Source organism: Porites lutea, chromosome 8 (genome assembly GCF_958299795.1).
Source record: "Porites lutea chromosome 8, jaPorLute2.1, whole genome shotgun sequence".
NCBI lineage: Eukaryota > Metazoa > Cnidaria > Anthozoa > Scleractinia > Poritidae > Porites > Porites lutea.
The window spans coordinates 6,804,317-6,818,869 of record NC_133208.1 but is presented as its reverse complement, the minus strand read 5'-3'; the positions used below and the strand labels follow the sequence as shown (position 1 = coordinate 6,818,869).

Sequence of the window (14,553 nt, the reverse complement as noted above, 5' to 3'; positions counted from 1 at the left end):
TAATGGGCCCTATGTTCTCAACGCACTTAATGTCGTAACAGTTAAAGTGGCGACCTCCTCCCCACCACCCCAACCAGTGTTGTTTTTTGAGCTAGACTGGGTGCAAAATTAATCAGTTTTTTTGGGCACAACATTTATGAGGGAAGTTGAGGGATCGAGAGATGAATCCAAAAACGGTGAAAATATTTTTTATTAGGGGTAGTTTCCCATGTAGTAATTTCTCGGAAGGGGTTTTCCAGCTGCCGCGAGTCTTTTTTGGTTTCCGTGCACTGTTAATTATGTTCTGGGTTTCTTTCTTAAGGCTCAAGTACAAATTCAACAACAATCTCAGGAGCTCCAACAACTTCGTGAACAGCTGCTTCTCGCACAGAGTACGTATCACTTTTACCACATAAAGCAAAATTAAAGGCGCATTAATTGTAACGTTTACAACAATAAATAACCCAAGCGTAAGGTAGTTTGTAAACAGAATAACTGACAATTCCCCGAAGTTTGGAGACTGTGAAAGCAGACGTATTTCCGGTTATGACTTCTTTCCACCCAATAAAGAGAAAAATTTACAGCATTACTCGGCGTTGTGTTCTAATATTTTTTAGCGTGCGTGTAGGCTTCGAAAGGTAAGTGGAAGGAGGGGGAAGGGGAGAAATTGCTTTTCTCTCCCCCCCCCTCTTTTTTCTTTTTAAAGCGCCAACAGGTGATGTTAAACGTCGTAAGCCTCTAGATGCCGGAATACGTCTGCGTTTGCAGGGTGCGAGGTTAGGACGTTAAAGGTCACTCCAAAAAACCAAAAAAATCACAAATAAAGCCAGGTAACCTTATTAATTCTGCTCCATATAAAGCTGTATCAGTTTTATTTCCCATACAAATTTCTAACACTAAATTGGTTGGGCGACCTGTGTCAGCTGTTGGCTTGAAAAAAGTCGCTCCTAAATTGCAACACAAGGGTGTTGTAGCAGTAGTTGTGTATTCACTTTACTAATTAAAAGCAAATAAAGCCAAGCTGAAATTAACTCGTTATTATTTGTTTACATATCCGGTTGCAAATACTTGAGTTATTTTCAATAGACCTTTTTATTTCATTTATTATTATTTTAGTTTTATGTTAGTCAATCTCCAAGCTTCAAATTAAAGTGAAAAGTCGTTTGAGTTTGCGAATGTTAACGAGGGTTGGCAGGCTGAATATAATGTGCAAAGTTTCAGAGATTTTGTTTAAAGGGTTTCAAAAACTCCGTAAACTAGTACAAATGTAGTTTCTTGCTTTAGGCTACGTAAACAATAGTTGGCAGTGTTTACATTGTTCCGTTGAGAACGCCTTTCGGTCGTTGAATTATATATGCATAGATTTGTAAGTTACAGCGAAATTCTACCGCCTGTAGTAGTCCTGTAGCTGTTGCAAAAACAAAGGTACACAAGAAATGTGCTAAATTGAGAGGTTTGCGACAGTAGTTGTTAGAGTCTTCGTGTACGTTTTCTTGCGTTCATGAAAACCTACTGAAATTATTTGCTGTTAAGTCAATTCTTTGAATGAAATCTCAAAAGATTAGCCATTTACAAGTTAATATTTAGAGGAACCTCAAAACTGAGTTCTGGGAAAGTCGGTGGAAACGCTATTGTGCAGTTCCCTGTGCACTAAAAAGAAATGTCACATTAGAGCGAAAAGGTTAATTGAAATGAATCCCAAGCCTGAAAGAATTCATCCTCTGTTTTCAGGTTTGAAACCTCATACAGGAGTAAGTGAATCGTTCTTCGACGAAAATATGGAATTATCGAATCTAAGAAACCAAGTGAGTGAGTTGCAGTTAAGTCGAGATTCGCTTCAGGAACAAATCACGACGAAGGATGAAAAGATAGAAAAGTTGGTAGGTCATTTATTTTCACAAATTAAATGTCCCTTCCGCTTTCTGACTGCGCGTGTTCTTCATTGGGAAAATATTTGAATCTGCAAAATGTGTTTTGCGTTGCTTTACATCACAATCCACTCCCCGAGGCGAAGTAGATTTGTATTACCTCAATCCGGATTTCTAGTATTTCTTATCCACTTGTTTCGTGCTGACGTTTAAAGCGCTGCAAGTTCTTCGCACGTTCCTCTACCGCGTTCACGGGCCAACAAAACGACGTCTGATATGGGACCGTTTAGGCTATGTTCCTTTCGAAAAGGTCGTTGACGATACCACAAGCCTTGAGTCATAGAAGATGTAATATATTCCCTGAATAAGGTTACAATTAGTCAATCAAGACATTTTTAAAAAGTCTTAGATGGAAGGAATTTTCACAAGAGTTGAAATTTAAGTGAAAAGTTAGTTGAAGGGCAAGGTTCACTTGTAATAGATGCATCAGTTATGAACGACGGTCTATCAGAATATTATGTACTTTAATTTTACGGTGTGACAGTGAAGTGGTAAGGGAGAGAGATTAGCATAGGAAAGGCACAGCTCCGATTCTGGTTTGTGAACTTCTTTCTTTGTTTAAAAAAAAAAAACACTTTCAGTAACCGGTCAAAATGTTCTAAATGTCTAGAAACGAGATTTTAGTTTTCTCACAAAGAACGCGCCCTTACTTTTCCTATGGTTTGAGCTGGAGAAACAAATTTTTGTTGTGGTTATCCACGTTTTTCAGGCAAGCATGGAGAAGCGCAGGATGCCCCGTCTCGCGAGACTCGCGCGACGGAACATCCTCCTCCCAACTCCCCTCCCCCCCCCTTTCGCGCGTTGCTCGCGCTTGCCTTGACTCGCCTGCAAAACGCGAAAAAAAGGGAAAAAAGGCTTTTCAGGCTACTTATTTTCGTAGAGAACTGAGAAAATTTGTTCGATCGCGATTAATGTTTTATCGACTATTTTAACGTTAGGAAAAAGACCTAGAGGTCTCTCAGGCATCTTTAGCGGTAGCTCACGCAGCCGCTGAACTCGCAGGCTCAGACACGACGGATCTCTCCTCCGCGTCAGCGAGCCTCACCAGTCAGCAGCTTGAAGAACTGGAACAGCTGAGGCGGACCGTGACGTCACTGCACGAAGAGTTGGACGTGTTGAGGTCATTAAATACAGATCTTGAGAATGAAATCGAGGCAGTGGTAAGAACGAGCGTATGATCTATGTGGTTTTAATGATTTCTTTCGAACCTGATTGATACAAGAGGGAAATTCTTTTGTGTCTCTGATCTTTGATCATTGGTGTTTCAACCAATCAGCGTTGTCTTCCTTGTACAGACCTCTAGAGATTTAGTACGCTAAGCCCTCGAAACGGTGTTGGAAAAGCAGAGGGCTAGCGTAATTTCTGTTGTCTGTCTTGTCTCCTTGCGCGCCTTGCTTTCTCGTATGGGGACGTTTCTGGGAATCAACACTTACTTCTCACTTTTGGCAAAATGTTTGCGTAGGGGAGGAGTAGGTGGGCAGTTTCCCAGAAACGTATAATGAACATTTGCTTTTCGCTTAGGCAAAATGTCGGCTTAGGGGAGGGGTAGGTGAGCAGTTTCTCCGAAACGTAAAATAATCCGGTTGTATTTTCTTTAGAGAGATGAAGCTCTCAATACGCCCACCAACAGTACAGATGAAGTGAAAGCCGAGTTAGAAAGAGCTCGAACTGAAAGCCATGATAAAATCAGGTTACTCGAGGAAAAGTTATCCGCAACACAGACAGAACTGAATACAATAGTTACACAGAAAGCAGAGCTAGACAAAGAACACGAAGATCTGCTGGTTATGCTGACTGAACAGGATGCTAAAGTGATGAAGTACAAGGTATATTCCCGTATTTATTCTGTTTTTCATAGTCATTGACATCGCCAAAATTTCTGGTGGAATCATGGTGTTGGTTGCCCTGTGCACTTTATCTTGTTTTCATATTCAAAACGTCGCTCCTCCATTTGACGTAAGCAAAACAAAGCAAGGGTGTTGTGGTCGAGAGTAGGCGAACGAGGAAAAAAGAGGGCTTCAGCAAAGGCGTTTTTGAGCGACACATGACAACCGGAAGCGCATGCCTTGATGTTGTTAAATGTACAGTGGAACTTCGATATCACGAACCTGACAGTAGTAAAATATATGGGAAAGAACCTCGATATAAGGAAACGTCGTTATAGCGAACAAATTTTGCCAGTGTCTTAGCACTTCGCTATATCGACGTTCCACTGTAATAAGTGTTTATTCTTAAAGAGACGATTCGCCCGAAAAAAGGGACAAACCCTCTGCCCAAGAATACAAAAAGGCCATTTTCGTCCCTTTTAGCTCCCCGTCCCCAGCTGATCTCGCTTTGCTTTAGAGAGCTTTAGATTCGAGGAGGAGAACGACATTTAATTTTAAGTTTTCTCGCCTATTCTCTAAAATAGACACCGCGGAAAGCTTCATTGTACTTTTTAACCACCAAAGTTAGCGCGCTTATTTCCCATGAAGGAGGTTTTAAAGCCCTTCCCAGATCGCTAAATGATAAAATTCCTAACATTTTATAATTTGTTTTCGCCACTACAACATTCTCGCTAAAACTTCGTAGTAGACTGACGACGGCTACCACATTTTCCCGCCAAAATGACGTTGGTTCGCGCAAGTGCACTTCTTAGTATCAAGAAAATCTCGTTCTCGAAGTCGTCCTCGTTTTAGAATCTAAAGCTCTCTATTGACGCACTTATGCACCGAAAGAAAGAACCTGATACTGAAATGGGAGTTCTCTTGTTCGCTTGACGTAACTTCCAGATTATACCGTAAAATTCCGAAAATAAGCTCCTCCATGTATAAGCCCCTCCAAATATAAGCCCCGCAAGCCGGTAACGCAAAAAGCCCTCCGTTAAATCGCCCCTCCAAATATAAGCCCCCCGGGGGCTTGTACTTGGAAAATTCCTCTCAAATACAAAATAAAACAAAGCAAAAAAGGTAGATTTACTTCCAACTATGAGGCTAACCCAGTCGAGTGTGAAACGCAAATTTCCCTCCGTAGATAAGCCCCTCCGAATATAAGCCCCTCCAAAAATAAGCCCCTCAAAAAGGGCCTTTGAAAAATATAAGCCCGGGGGCTTATTTTCGGAATTTTACGGTACCAAACTAGTGCGTCCTCGTAGCTTTAGTTTGTAGTTGTACCAGATGGAGAGCTTGTTCGCGGGCTGCAGAACGTTTGATCTTTACTACTGTTTCTTTTATAAATTTAGAAACTTGCGAGAGATGCAGGACAAGAGGTTAGCGAAGATGATGATGAAGAGGACGACGATGGCGATGATGATGACGAAGATGACGAAGACGACGGCGAAGAAGACGAAGATAATGATATTGATGAGGATGAAGATGGAACAAAAGAAAACACAGGGATCCAACTTGGTGATAGCACGACTCTCGACGGAGAGGAACTCACGTGAAATTTAGGCAATCCCAAAATAATTTTATTTTAAATGCGTGGAAGGCGTAGAAACTTTCCATTGCAAGATAGAGTACAATTATTTTATCCAAATTAATGATAAATTATTTTGACTTCCGGTCGAAAATCAAGACAACAGCGTGCGTATTGCTGACTTGAAACTAAGGAAGGTCCCGGTTGTCTCTACAAAGATATAGTGCCTACAGCCCTATTCTCCGTGCGATGTTTTAGTTCGTTATCTTGTTTTCGCAAGGTGAAGGAACACTGGGGAGGGTGTGAATTACCGGTGTAAGCGGGAGTTGCGGCATCAGAGGTGCCCCTTCCTCCCCCACCCACACCACCTTCCATTTTGTCCATGGCCGGTTTCACACTAGAGACAGATAATCCGTCTCGATAGATAATCCAGCTTCAAAATCCGTCGAAATTGACGGAAAAACAGATGGGTAAAGTCAGGCGGATTGTCCATCCAAAATTAAGACCCTTCCATTTTAAAATTAAAACGTATTATCCGCTGTCTGACGCGAATTATCCAACGGATAACCCGTTTCAGACGGATAATCCGTCTCAGTGTGAATACGGCCAATATAGGCTGTTTTGACTATCCCCATAAAATGGCAGCCTCTCGAGATCGGTGACAAATCGTAATCGCACGAAAAAGTATTATGGGTTTGTGAACAGTCCAGTTTGAACATCAGAGAAAAAGTGCTTTTTATACCATTAGGAAAAAGGAATTTTACATGACTGCAGAAAAATCACAATAAACGTTACAAGAGTATTCTACGAAGCCTGTGAGATTAAATTTCGTTGTTTTCCACATGACTTAGTTTAATTCCTTCGCTTTCGTGTGTTTTCCCATTATACAATACCCGATAATCCTCAAAGTCCGAAAAACTAGCAACTCTCCTAGTTGTTTAGCTGAGATATCCATTTGACACCTGATTTTTACTTGGCGAAGCAACGACACTGATGATTCGTTCTTGATGACTTGTACAAGCTGAAAGGTAATTGTCGCTACAAATAACCAAACAGAGACATTTTATTTCGTTCCAGTTATATGTTACGTTAAATACTCTTTAACATCGCGTATTACGTATTTACTGAAGTACTGCCTGATGAAACGTCTCTAGCAAAAGGTTTAGCCTACTGTTTTAAATAACGTTACCACTAAATACAAGTTAAATCTGACTTATGCGCATTATCCACATCGTCTTTTCTTTTTTCTTTCTTTTTTTTGTTGACGAAAACTGAACACAGTAAAACAAATCACAATGAAAATAACCCAATGACCACGAGGAAGATGATTATGAGTGGTTTGTTATTATCCGCTGGGAAAGATGATGTTGGACAAATTGGTATTTCATTTGGCCCTGTGATTGGTTCTGTGGCTGGCTCTGTGATACGTGTTTTCGTTTTGGAAAAATTCCACCCAGGTTCTGTTACGGGCTCAGTGTAACCTGTTAATTGAACAAACACATAGCATCAGTTAGACTTTCTAAAAGTTCTTTAATTTTTTTCGTGGTTGGTTATGCCCTGCGCGCTCTCATTGAAGCTCGCTTCGCTCGCTTTTAAAACTTACGAGAGGTCGACTTGAAGCAAGTCTAAGAGTCGGTATAAGGCGAAGGTCGTCAAATCATGAATTAGAGAAACGGGTATTTTTGTTTGTTTTTCGTCTTTTTGTTCTTGTTGTTTTTCTTTCATAACTAGAAAAGGAAAAAGAAAAAGAAAAGCTTTTGAGCTTTTTCTCCTCGAATTTGAGAAAGTGCAAACAGAGTTACTGTAAAACTGATGCAACTTAAAATTACGTCAAGATACGATAGTCCTTTGCCTTTTCTTGGCCTCCTCGCGCAAAATAGGGAAATCAATTCGAAGACGCTGCCAACGGTATATTTCGCAGGTCAAGGAATACAGAAGTCTTTCTAGAGCTCCACTGTTTCGTGGCATGTATCTGTTTCTTTGTCTTTACCTCTGTGTTCGCCAGAAAGATGCCTTTTGCAATCCAACATATAGGTACGAGCAGCGTTTTCCCTGCGTCACAGGCCACAAGGCAAGTCATAGCGGAGCGCCACATGCGGAGTAATTTTGATAATCACGTGACTACATGCCCAGTCTGCCATCTACTATTATCATGTCCGCTCAGGTAAATGTCACCGTTAAGCAGAAACACAAATACAAAGAGGCTTTATTGCGGTAAGTACTCTTTAAGTTGAACAAACAAGGACTGCTTACTAAATAACCCAGTTTTGATGCATGTCCTGTTTGGCAAATTGTCAAAATATTTTCTTAGTTTTACACCGTGTCCAGGAACCAGTTGTGAAAACTGCCTAAAGGAATATCAAACAAGAAAGACTACTTACCAAAGAACCCGGTCTTGATACACGTCCTGTTTGGCAAGTTGTCAAAATATTTGGCAGGTTTATGTCGGGTACAGTCTGGTAGCCCCGTATGTACAAAATCAAGACCATTTTGCTGCACGTGGAACTTAATAGCACCAATAACTTGATTAAGCGGTTCCTGGCAGTCTCTGAATATGGCTTCACAATCTTCCTTACAGTATTCCACGACCGTGTTATCCGGGTAGCAAGGCTGTAAAGTGTACTGGCACAACATGTTGTGTATAATATACCGACACTTTCTGTCATCTTTTTTAACAAAACTGTTTATTATATTTGTACCAATCTGCAGGAATGTTTCAGTACCCAACTGGCCAAATTTGTTGTCAATGAAGCGCGGAGTGTTCCTGTAAGAGCCGAGTGTTGTGTTTATTGACTCCTGGCAAACTTTTCCTGCATAAGGCATGCATGTGCCACCGCTGAAAAAAAAAAATTGAAATTTTTTTTCAACCGTGAAAGTATGAAGGAAGGTACCAAAAACATTGTTGCTGTTATTTTAATTACTGAAACATGGTTCCATGCAGTGTCAATTTTGTTTCATTCATTTATTTTGCCACCAACCACATACAATACATTTACAAAACACAATAACTTTATAATATGTTAAAGATGCTAAACACTATTCTAAATGAAACATTTTACAAATGTTCAAAATGGAAATGGCAAGGAAGCTTATAGGGAAACCGGGGGCTTATGAATTATAGGATTCCTAAGAATATAGGATACACCATGTGAATTAAGGTTACCGTATGAAAAAAATGTATCACCATAAAAAAAAAGAAAAGGAAAAGTACAAGGGAAGCCTCAACTGATAACGAAGGGCCAAGGGACTGGCATATTTTGTTTGCTATGACCAGGTTTCGTTGTATCGAGGTTCTTATTCATATATTTTACCATTACTGGGGTAAAGAAAATCGTTTGTTATAGAGGTTCGTTCTATACAGGTTCCACTGTATGTAACCACAAAGAGTATTTGTGACTAGGAAAGAATTATATGTATATTTTTAAATCTTTTGCCAAACAAACCGAAGCTATTCCTAACCAGTGTACAGCCGCCACCTCCCCTCAGAACAAATCGGAGAGGGGGAGGGGACGGCTATAAATAGGCTAAAACCTTCACTGTTTTGAATTTCACGACTTACCGAGTTGAAAAACTTAGGGCCTTGAAACCAAATTGAGAATTTTCGAATGTTAGTACGACAAGGAATCAAATATTAGGGAGAAACAAGAAAAGAAAGAAAAAAGCTTGAAATTTCTTGTATTATGCAAATGTATCTGGCTTGGAAGAATAAACCTATCACGATAATAATTAAGAATTAACACTCTTTTAAAAAGATACATAAATTAACCTTTTTGGTATATATAAATATCAGAGAATTCTAAAAACTTCTGTTCTTTGACGAAAAGGACATCAGTATGAGAATCTAATGAAGCTTTACATCATTACATGACTTCAAATTGTTGAATCAGTTACTTGCAGAATCCAAATTTCCCTAAAAGAAGCCATAAAGCGAAAATGCTTAATTAGCAAGGTCTCTGATAAATTAAATCAAGAAGTTGGCTAACACATAAATAATCTTTTACAATAGCAGTGATGTCATAATGACGTCATTTATTCTTAAAGAAAGAACTGAAACTATCCGCCATCTTGGATCCGCTAATCTGAATTCTTAAAATAATTAAATTATACCTTAAAACCCGTATAAATCAAGGTAATCGTGATAGAAAACTTAACCTGTGTATAAAGGATGCTTAGGAGGCAAAAACATTCTGCAAGGTATGAAATTTTAAACCTCGGACGTACACGCAAATTCATATCCCCAACGTGGTACAAGAGACAAGAGGGGGGTTGAAGGAACCCTCCCGAGTTTTTGATATGTTACAGTATTTCGAAACGATTTTGCCTTCAGTGGAAAGCCTTCGATCTTCTCTACAAGATGAGGTATATTTTATTGGGTGGTGGCGCTGCTGGAGGCCTGTGACGTCACCAACAATGGTCGCCATCTTGGATGTTACAAAAAATTCGAAATCCGGTTAAAACCCCGATAAATGGTAATTTTTTGTGCTTGTCAATTAAAATAAAACATAAATAAGCACTTTACGTCATTTCATCCACAAGCTTTACTTGTATTGTTGAAAGAAGTTGAAAAACATGCATTTTCACTCAAAAATGGCTTGACCACCTGCTCTTTATGACTTCATATCTCGGAACCATAGTACCTGACTATCACTAAACTTGTCTCAAAATGCGCACGAGGGATAAACGAACAGATACTGAAAAACGTCAGCTGCTGATGTTTTATCGTTTAGGACAAAACTAGAAAAAAAAAAAACTCAGAGGGGGTGATTGCCACCCCCTATCGTACCGCGTCCGAGGATCGTGAATGTTGAAAATTGAACCCAGAATCTGCCATTTGGTCATTTGATATTTTTTTCTCACAACATCTGTTAAGGATAAACCTACCTTTTTGTGAAACATTTTAGTCTCATGTTTTGTTCCGCTGGATTCCAGCAACAGCCGTGAAGTAAACAAACTGTACCATTTGGATTCTTAGGATGTGGGAGAACACATCCAACTTTCTCCTCATCGCGTATTGCAGAACAATTGTGTTGCGTAGCTGAAAAGAAGAAAAAAAATTGTTGGTTTTAAGCTCTCCTTTTAGTGTGGTATGTTTTTGTAGAGATTTATTATTCAGGAAGTTGTTCTCTTGAAAAGCGTGTGGTTGTCGTTGGCGCACGGATACGAAATGGACCCAAAACGGAACTACGAGGACGTTAAGCGAAGGCGAGTTATTTTGTTTGCTGCACTTTCCCCGATTTTTTCCTTAATTTATTATTTTATCACTTTGTTTATTTGATAAATTCTTTTTTTCTTAATATGCTTATGACGCAGTTGAGCTGCAAGTGTCAAAGTACCTTTTAAGTAAAAGTTTCAAGGAAAACATTGGACAAGTTCACAACTCAGTTTATTCCTGACACACTTTTTTTGACTGAGTAGCCTGCCCTTTATCACTATAATTTCATCTTGCCAAAAACAAAACAAAACATAAAAAAGATTTTTATAAGTTAGTAGTTATCAAATATAGAAAGAGTGTACGAAAAAATAATTTGGCACGAAATCTCCGGTTTACGGATTGATATTGTCTGAGGTAAATCTCTTCCGGGTTTGAATATTGTACCGGCCTTGCTCATAGTCCGACGAGAATTCCCGAAAAATTCTAGGAACAAAAAAAAAACTGAGAGAATTAGAAATTAATTTACTGATAGGGCAAGGGGTTGTTAAGGGTTTGTTACCAGTCTTATTTTCCAATTCCCGGTGCTTGTCGCTCATCGCCCGTCGCCCGTCGCCCGTCGCCCGTCGCCCGTCGCCCGTCGCCCGTCGCCCGTCGCCCGTCGCCCGTCGCCCGTCGCCCGTCGCCCGTCGCCCGTCGCTCGTCGCCCGTCGCCCGTCGCTCATCGCCCGTTGCCCGTTGCCCACTTTAGTAACTTATAGACATTGGGATTGTTTTAATTGCTGTAATTTACATTTGTCGAGTGAAAAAAATAATAATCTTTTGTTTCATGAACCAATCAATGCGCATCTGGTTGGCACATTAATAGCCGTATTTATACTAGAGGACGTCTAAGACGTCTTAGACGACTTAGACGTCTAGTATAAATACGGGAAATAAGGCAGACGAATTTAACGTCAGACGAATTAAACGCCTGAAGTTAAGTGCGTCCGATCGATGCTTTTAACAGATGAATTCGTCGTCTCAGACGTTTAAGGCCTGGTTCAGACGCTGTACTTTTCATGTGCCGAACCTAACTGAATAAGTTCGACTTTGGAGCGACACTGGCGCGACATTTGATTCAGACGGCGTACCGTGCGTCGAACCTAAGTTAAGTTCGACAAACGTTCGACAGACTCTGTCGAACTTAACGCTTTTGCCGCACCAAACTAAAACTGCCGTACCAAACTGATTCAGACGCCGCTCTTTTGCCTTACTTAATTCATCAGTTAGGTTCGGCACTTGAGTGGAGCGGCGTCTGAACCGGGCCTAAGACGTCTAGTATAAAAACGGGACGCACTTAACGATGCACTTAAAAGTTAGACGTTTAATGCGTCTGGATGTCTAAGACGTCTTCTGGTATAAATACATGACGCCACTAAAATTAAAACTACAAAACTATCCTTCCTACTGAGATTTTTCTTTCATGGTGTATTAAGGTGGCTCGATACAGTTTTTCAGGACCAATACCTCCCAAGTTTGAGCATAAACTACGTCGCCATAAACAAAGTTTTGGAAAAATTACCATCACAGTTGTATTAGATGAAGATGGAAATTTGTTATGATCAGGGTTGCAACGTCATAGAAGTTGTCATAGCAACGAAATGACGCTATTAGCTGTTTTACTTACAGCAGTATATCTCGGCACTAGGAACTGTTCTTCGAAAATCATTCGCGAGAGCTTTTTCCTCCAATAGCAGCCTCGACGTTCGTGAAGTTTAAGCGAAATCTGTAAGAGCGTTATCGAGATATTTTGGGATAAAGAGTTTGTGGTTAGAAATACAGTAAAAAATAGAGAATCTTGGTGTTCGGCTGTTATCTGTAGAGAACGAAGCGCTTTTGACATGCAATTTCACCTCAGGGTAGTTTCAATCTTTTTAAAAGCGTGTGTGAAAGATCAAGGAGATAGCTTCAGACGAGAATTTTCGAACAAATTTTCGCTTCAAAAGGTTTCTTGGTTTTGTAAAAGAGTACGCCTGAATTTCTAAGCTTTTGCGTGACGCAGCATTTACATGACGGCCGAGAGAGCTGTCATTTAGGTTTAAAAAGTGACTGTTTTCGAGGAATTTTGCTGTCTAAACAGTTAAAGTATTAGAAAAAGTATTACTTTAATGTTTATGAGTTCCTCTAGGAGTAAATTCACGCTTTTGTAGCAAAACTCGGTAACAGATGTTTCTGTTGGTTTCCGTCCGCCATGTTGGAGCTCATCCGGATGAGCTCCAGGATGGCGTCTCCACACAAAGCTCTATAAATTTGGGTAAAACATTTCCTCGGATATCTCGTATACAAATTATTCCTTCGACCCAAATCTTGGCTAGGGTCTTTGTACATTTACCTCCCTTCATTTCCCAGATTCTGGACTTTATCTATCGAATGGTTTTGATTATTATTTTGATCTATTTCGAATGGCGTGACACTGAAATCCAGCAATAGGAGACGTCAGGTTAATTTCCGTTCCTGTTGAGGTCGTCAACGTCACAAAAAGTGATTTGTACTCTTCCTTTTCAATGAAAAGAAGGCCAATATAAGTTTCTTGACTTAGAATAAGGAAGAGAACACTAAAAAAATTGAATCGTGAAGAGTAGGCTGCCACATAAGTTTCAGGAAGAGGAGGCAAGAAGTTTGTACTTGAATAGTATAATATTCATCCCTGGGTATTGTTATTCATGACATTATAATAAGGTATGGGGAGTCAAACTGACCTGGGACAAGCCCAAGACAGACTGAATTGAATACATGAATAGGTAATCTGGAACCCGACTTACTGGCTGGGGAGGGTGGGTGGGTCGCCACTCGCCAATGTACTTCCTGTTGGACAAAGTGAAGCGAATGGGACAATGCATGCCAGTGTTTCCTATTATATATACTCATTTGCATATCATTAATTAATCCCCAGGGATGATATTTACGATTCAGATGGAACATGAATAGAAAATCCATGTGGTGGTGCATCTAGTTTTGCGTTTTCACATGACGTAACAGCGGCCATGTTTGAGTACAAAAAAAATCCTGTGGGAATTGAACTCTTTTCACATGTTACAGTCAAACCAAGTCAAGCGTACCCCCCAAGATTCTATCAGTGAATTGACTATTTGAAAAATGAATCCGTCAGTCGTTCCCGTAACTGGTGTCAAATTCAAAGCGGCATTTCTGCATGGGTAATGAACAGTGAATATTTTACGAGAACTTCTCTGTAATTTGGTCAGATTGGAAATCTTGGAATGGATTAAGCTTTTTAGGCTCATTACACATACAAGAATGCAGAGATCAATCTGAAATCTACTAGCAACGGATTCAACTTTTGAATAATAAATTCATTAATGGATTCTTGGGGGGATACGCTTCACCTGGTTTGACTGTAAACCTTTCTTTTATTCCAAGCAATTTGCAAAGCTGCTGACTACGTGACTAAAAATATCCAATATCCGATCCATACACAAGTGAAGCAGTGAAAAAAGCATACCAATAAACTACATATATGATCAACATAGCTCAGCTGAGTCATGATTACGTCATGATAGGCTATTCGATTGTAAATTTTACGCGTTTCAATGCTCGGCTTGCTGATTTCATCGCGTACGGCGACACAAGGCTAGTGAGCTCCCAATCTCCGCGACAATACTATAATCCGTTCAGGTAATAGAGTCAATTTTTATCACTTTGTAGTATCTTTCCTTTACGTAATCAGTCTCAGGGGAAAAACGCGCACGATGTTCATTTGCTTAACTTCCGGGAAGAGAAATAGACGAAGCATGGGTTTTAATTTACTACCAAACCGCTATTTTCAGAATCTTTCGCAATTCAGTACAACATAAAGAGCTTACCTTCAGTTAGGGCGTAACACATAAATAATCCTGACAGAAATAATGTTAGAAAATGTTGATAAACCTTTTCCATGCTTAGCCAAGAAAGGTACCAAAACACAATAATCTGATATGTGATGTCTCGGTTTCTGTAACCAGATGCTCGTCGTTGTTGATCAGGAGTTTTATACCTGTTTTATCCGAAAAAAGCTTATTTTCTAAGCTATAGTGTAATTCTCCAGGAAACTGATTTATAGCA

At 39.9% G+C, this 14,553-nt stretch overlaps 2 protein-coding genes across 2 annotated transcripts in view; one reads left to right on the top strand and one right to left on the bottom strand.

Annotated features, from left to right (window-relative positions):
* LOC140945850 (general vesicular transport factor p115-like) overlaps positions 1–6,785 on the top strand; it is a 29,353-nt gene extending 22,568 nt beyond the window's left edge. The window contains exons 28-32 of the mRNA XM_073394897.1: positions 302–371; positions 1,711–1,859; positions 2,846–3,067; positions 3,506–3,733; positions 5,128–6,785. Coding sequence (XP_073250998.1) covers positions 302–371; positions 1,711–1,859; positions 2,846–3,067; positions 3,506–3,733; positions 5,128–5,331 — 873 coding nt within the window. The 3' untranslated portion in view covers positions 5,332–6,785. The remainder of the gene's footprint in view (positions 1–301; positions 372–1,710; positions 1,860–2,845; positions 3,068–3,505; positions 3,734–5,127) is intronic.
* Positions 5,334–14,514, bottom strand: LOC140945851 (uncharacterized). The gene is made up of 4 exons (XM_073394898.1): positions 14,316–14,514; positions 10,185–10,338; positions 7,685–8,139; positions 5,334–6,784 (listed from the first exon to the last, which is right to left on the bottom strand). The coding sequence occupies exons 1-4, from the start codon at positions 14,386–14,388 to the stop codon at positions 6,594–6,596; spliced, it is 873 nt and encodes a 290-aa protein (XP_073250999.1). The 5' UTR covers positions 14,389–14,514; the 3' UTR covers positions 5,334–6,593.
* Positions 14,515–14,553: the final 39 nt, after the last annotated feature.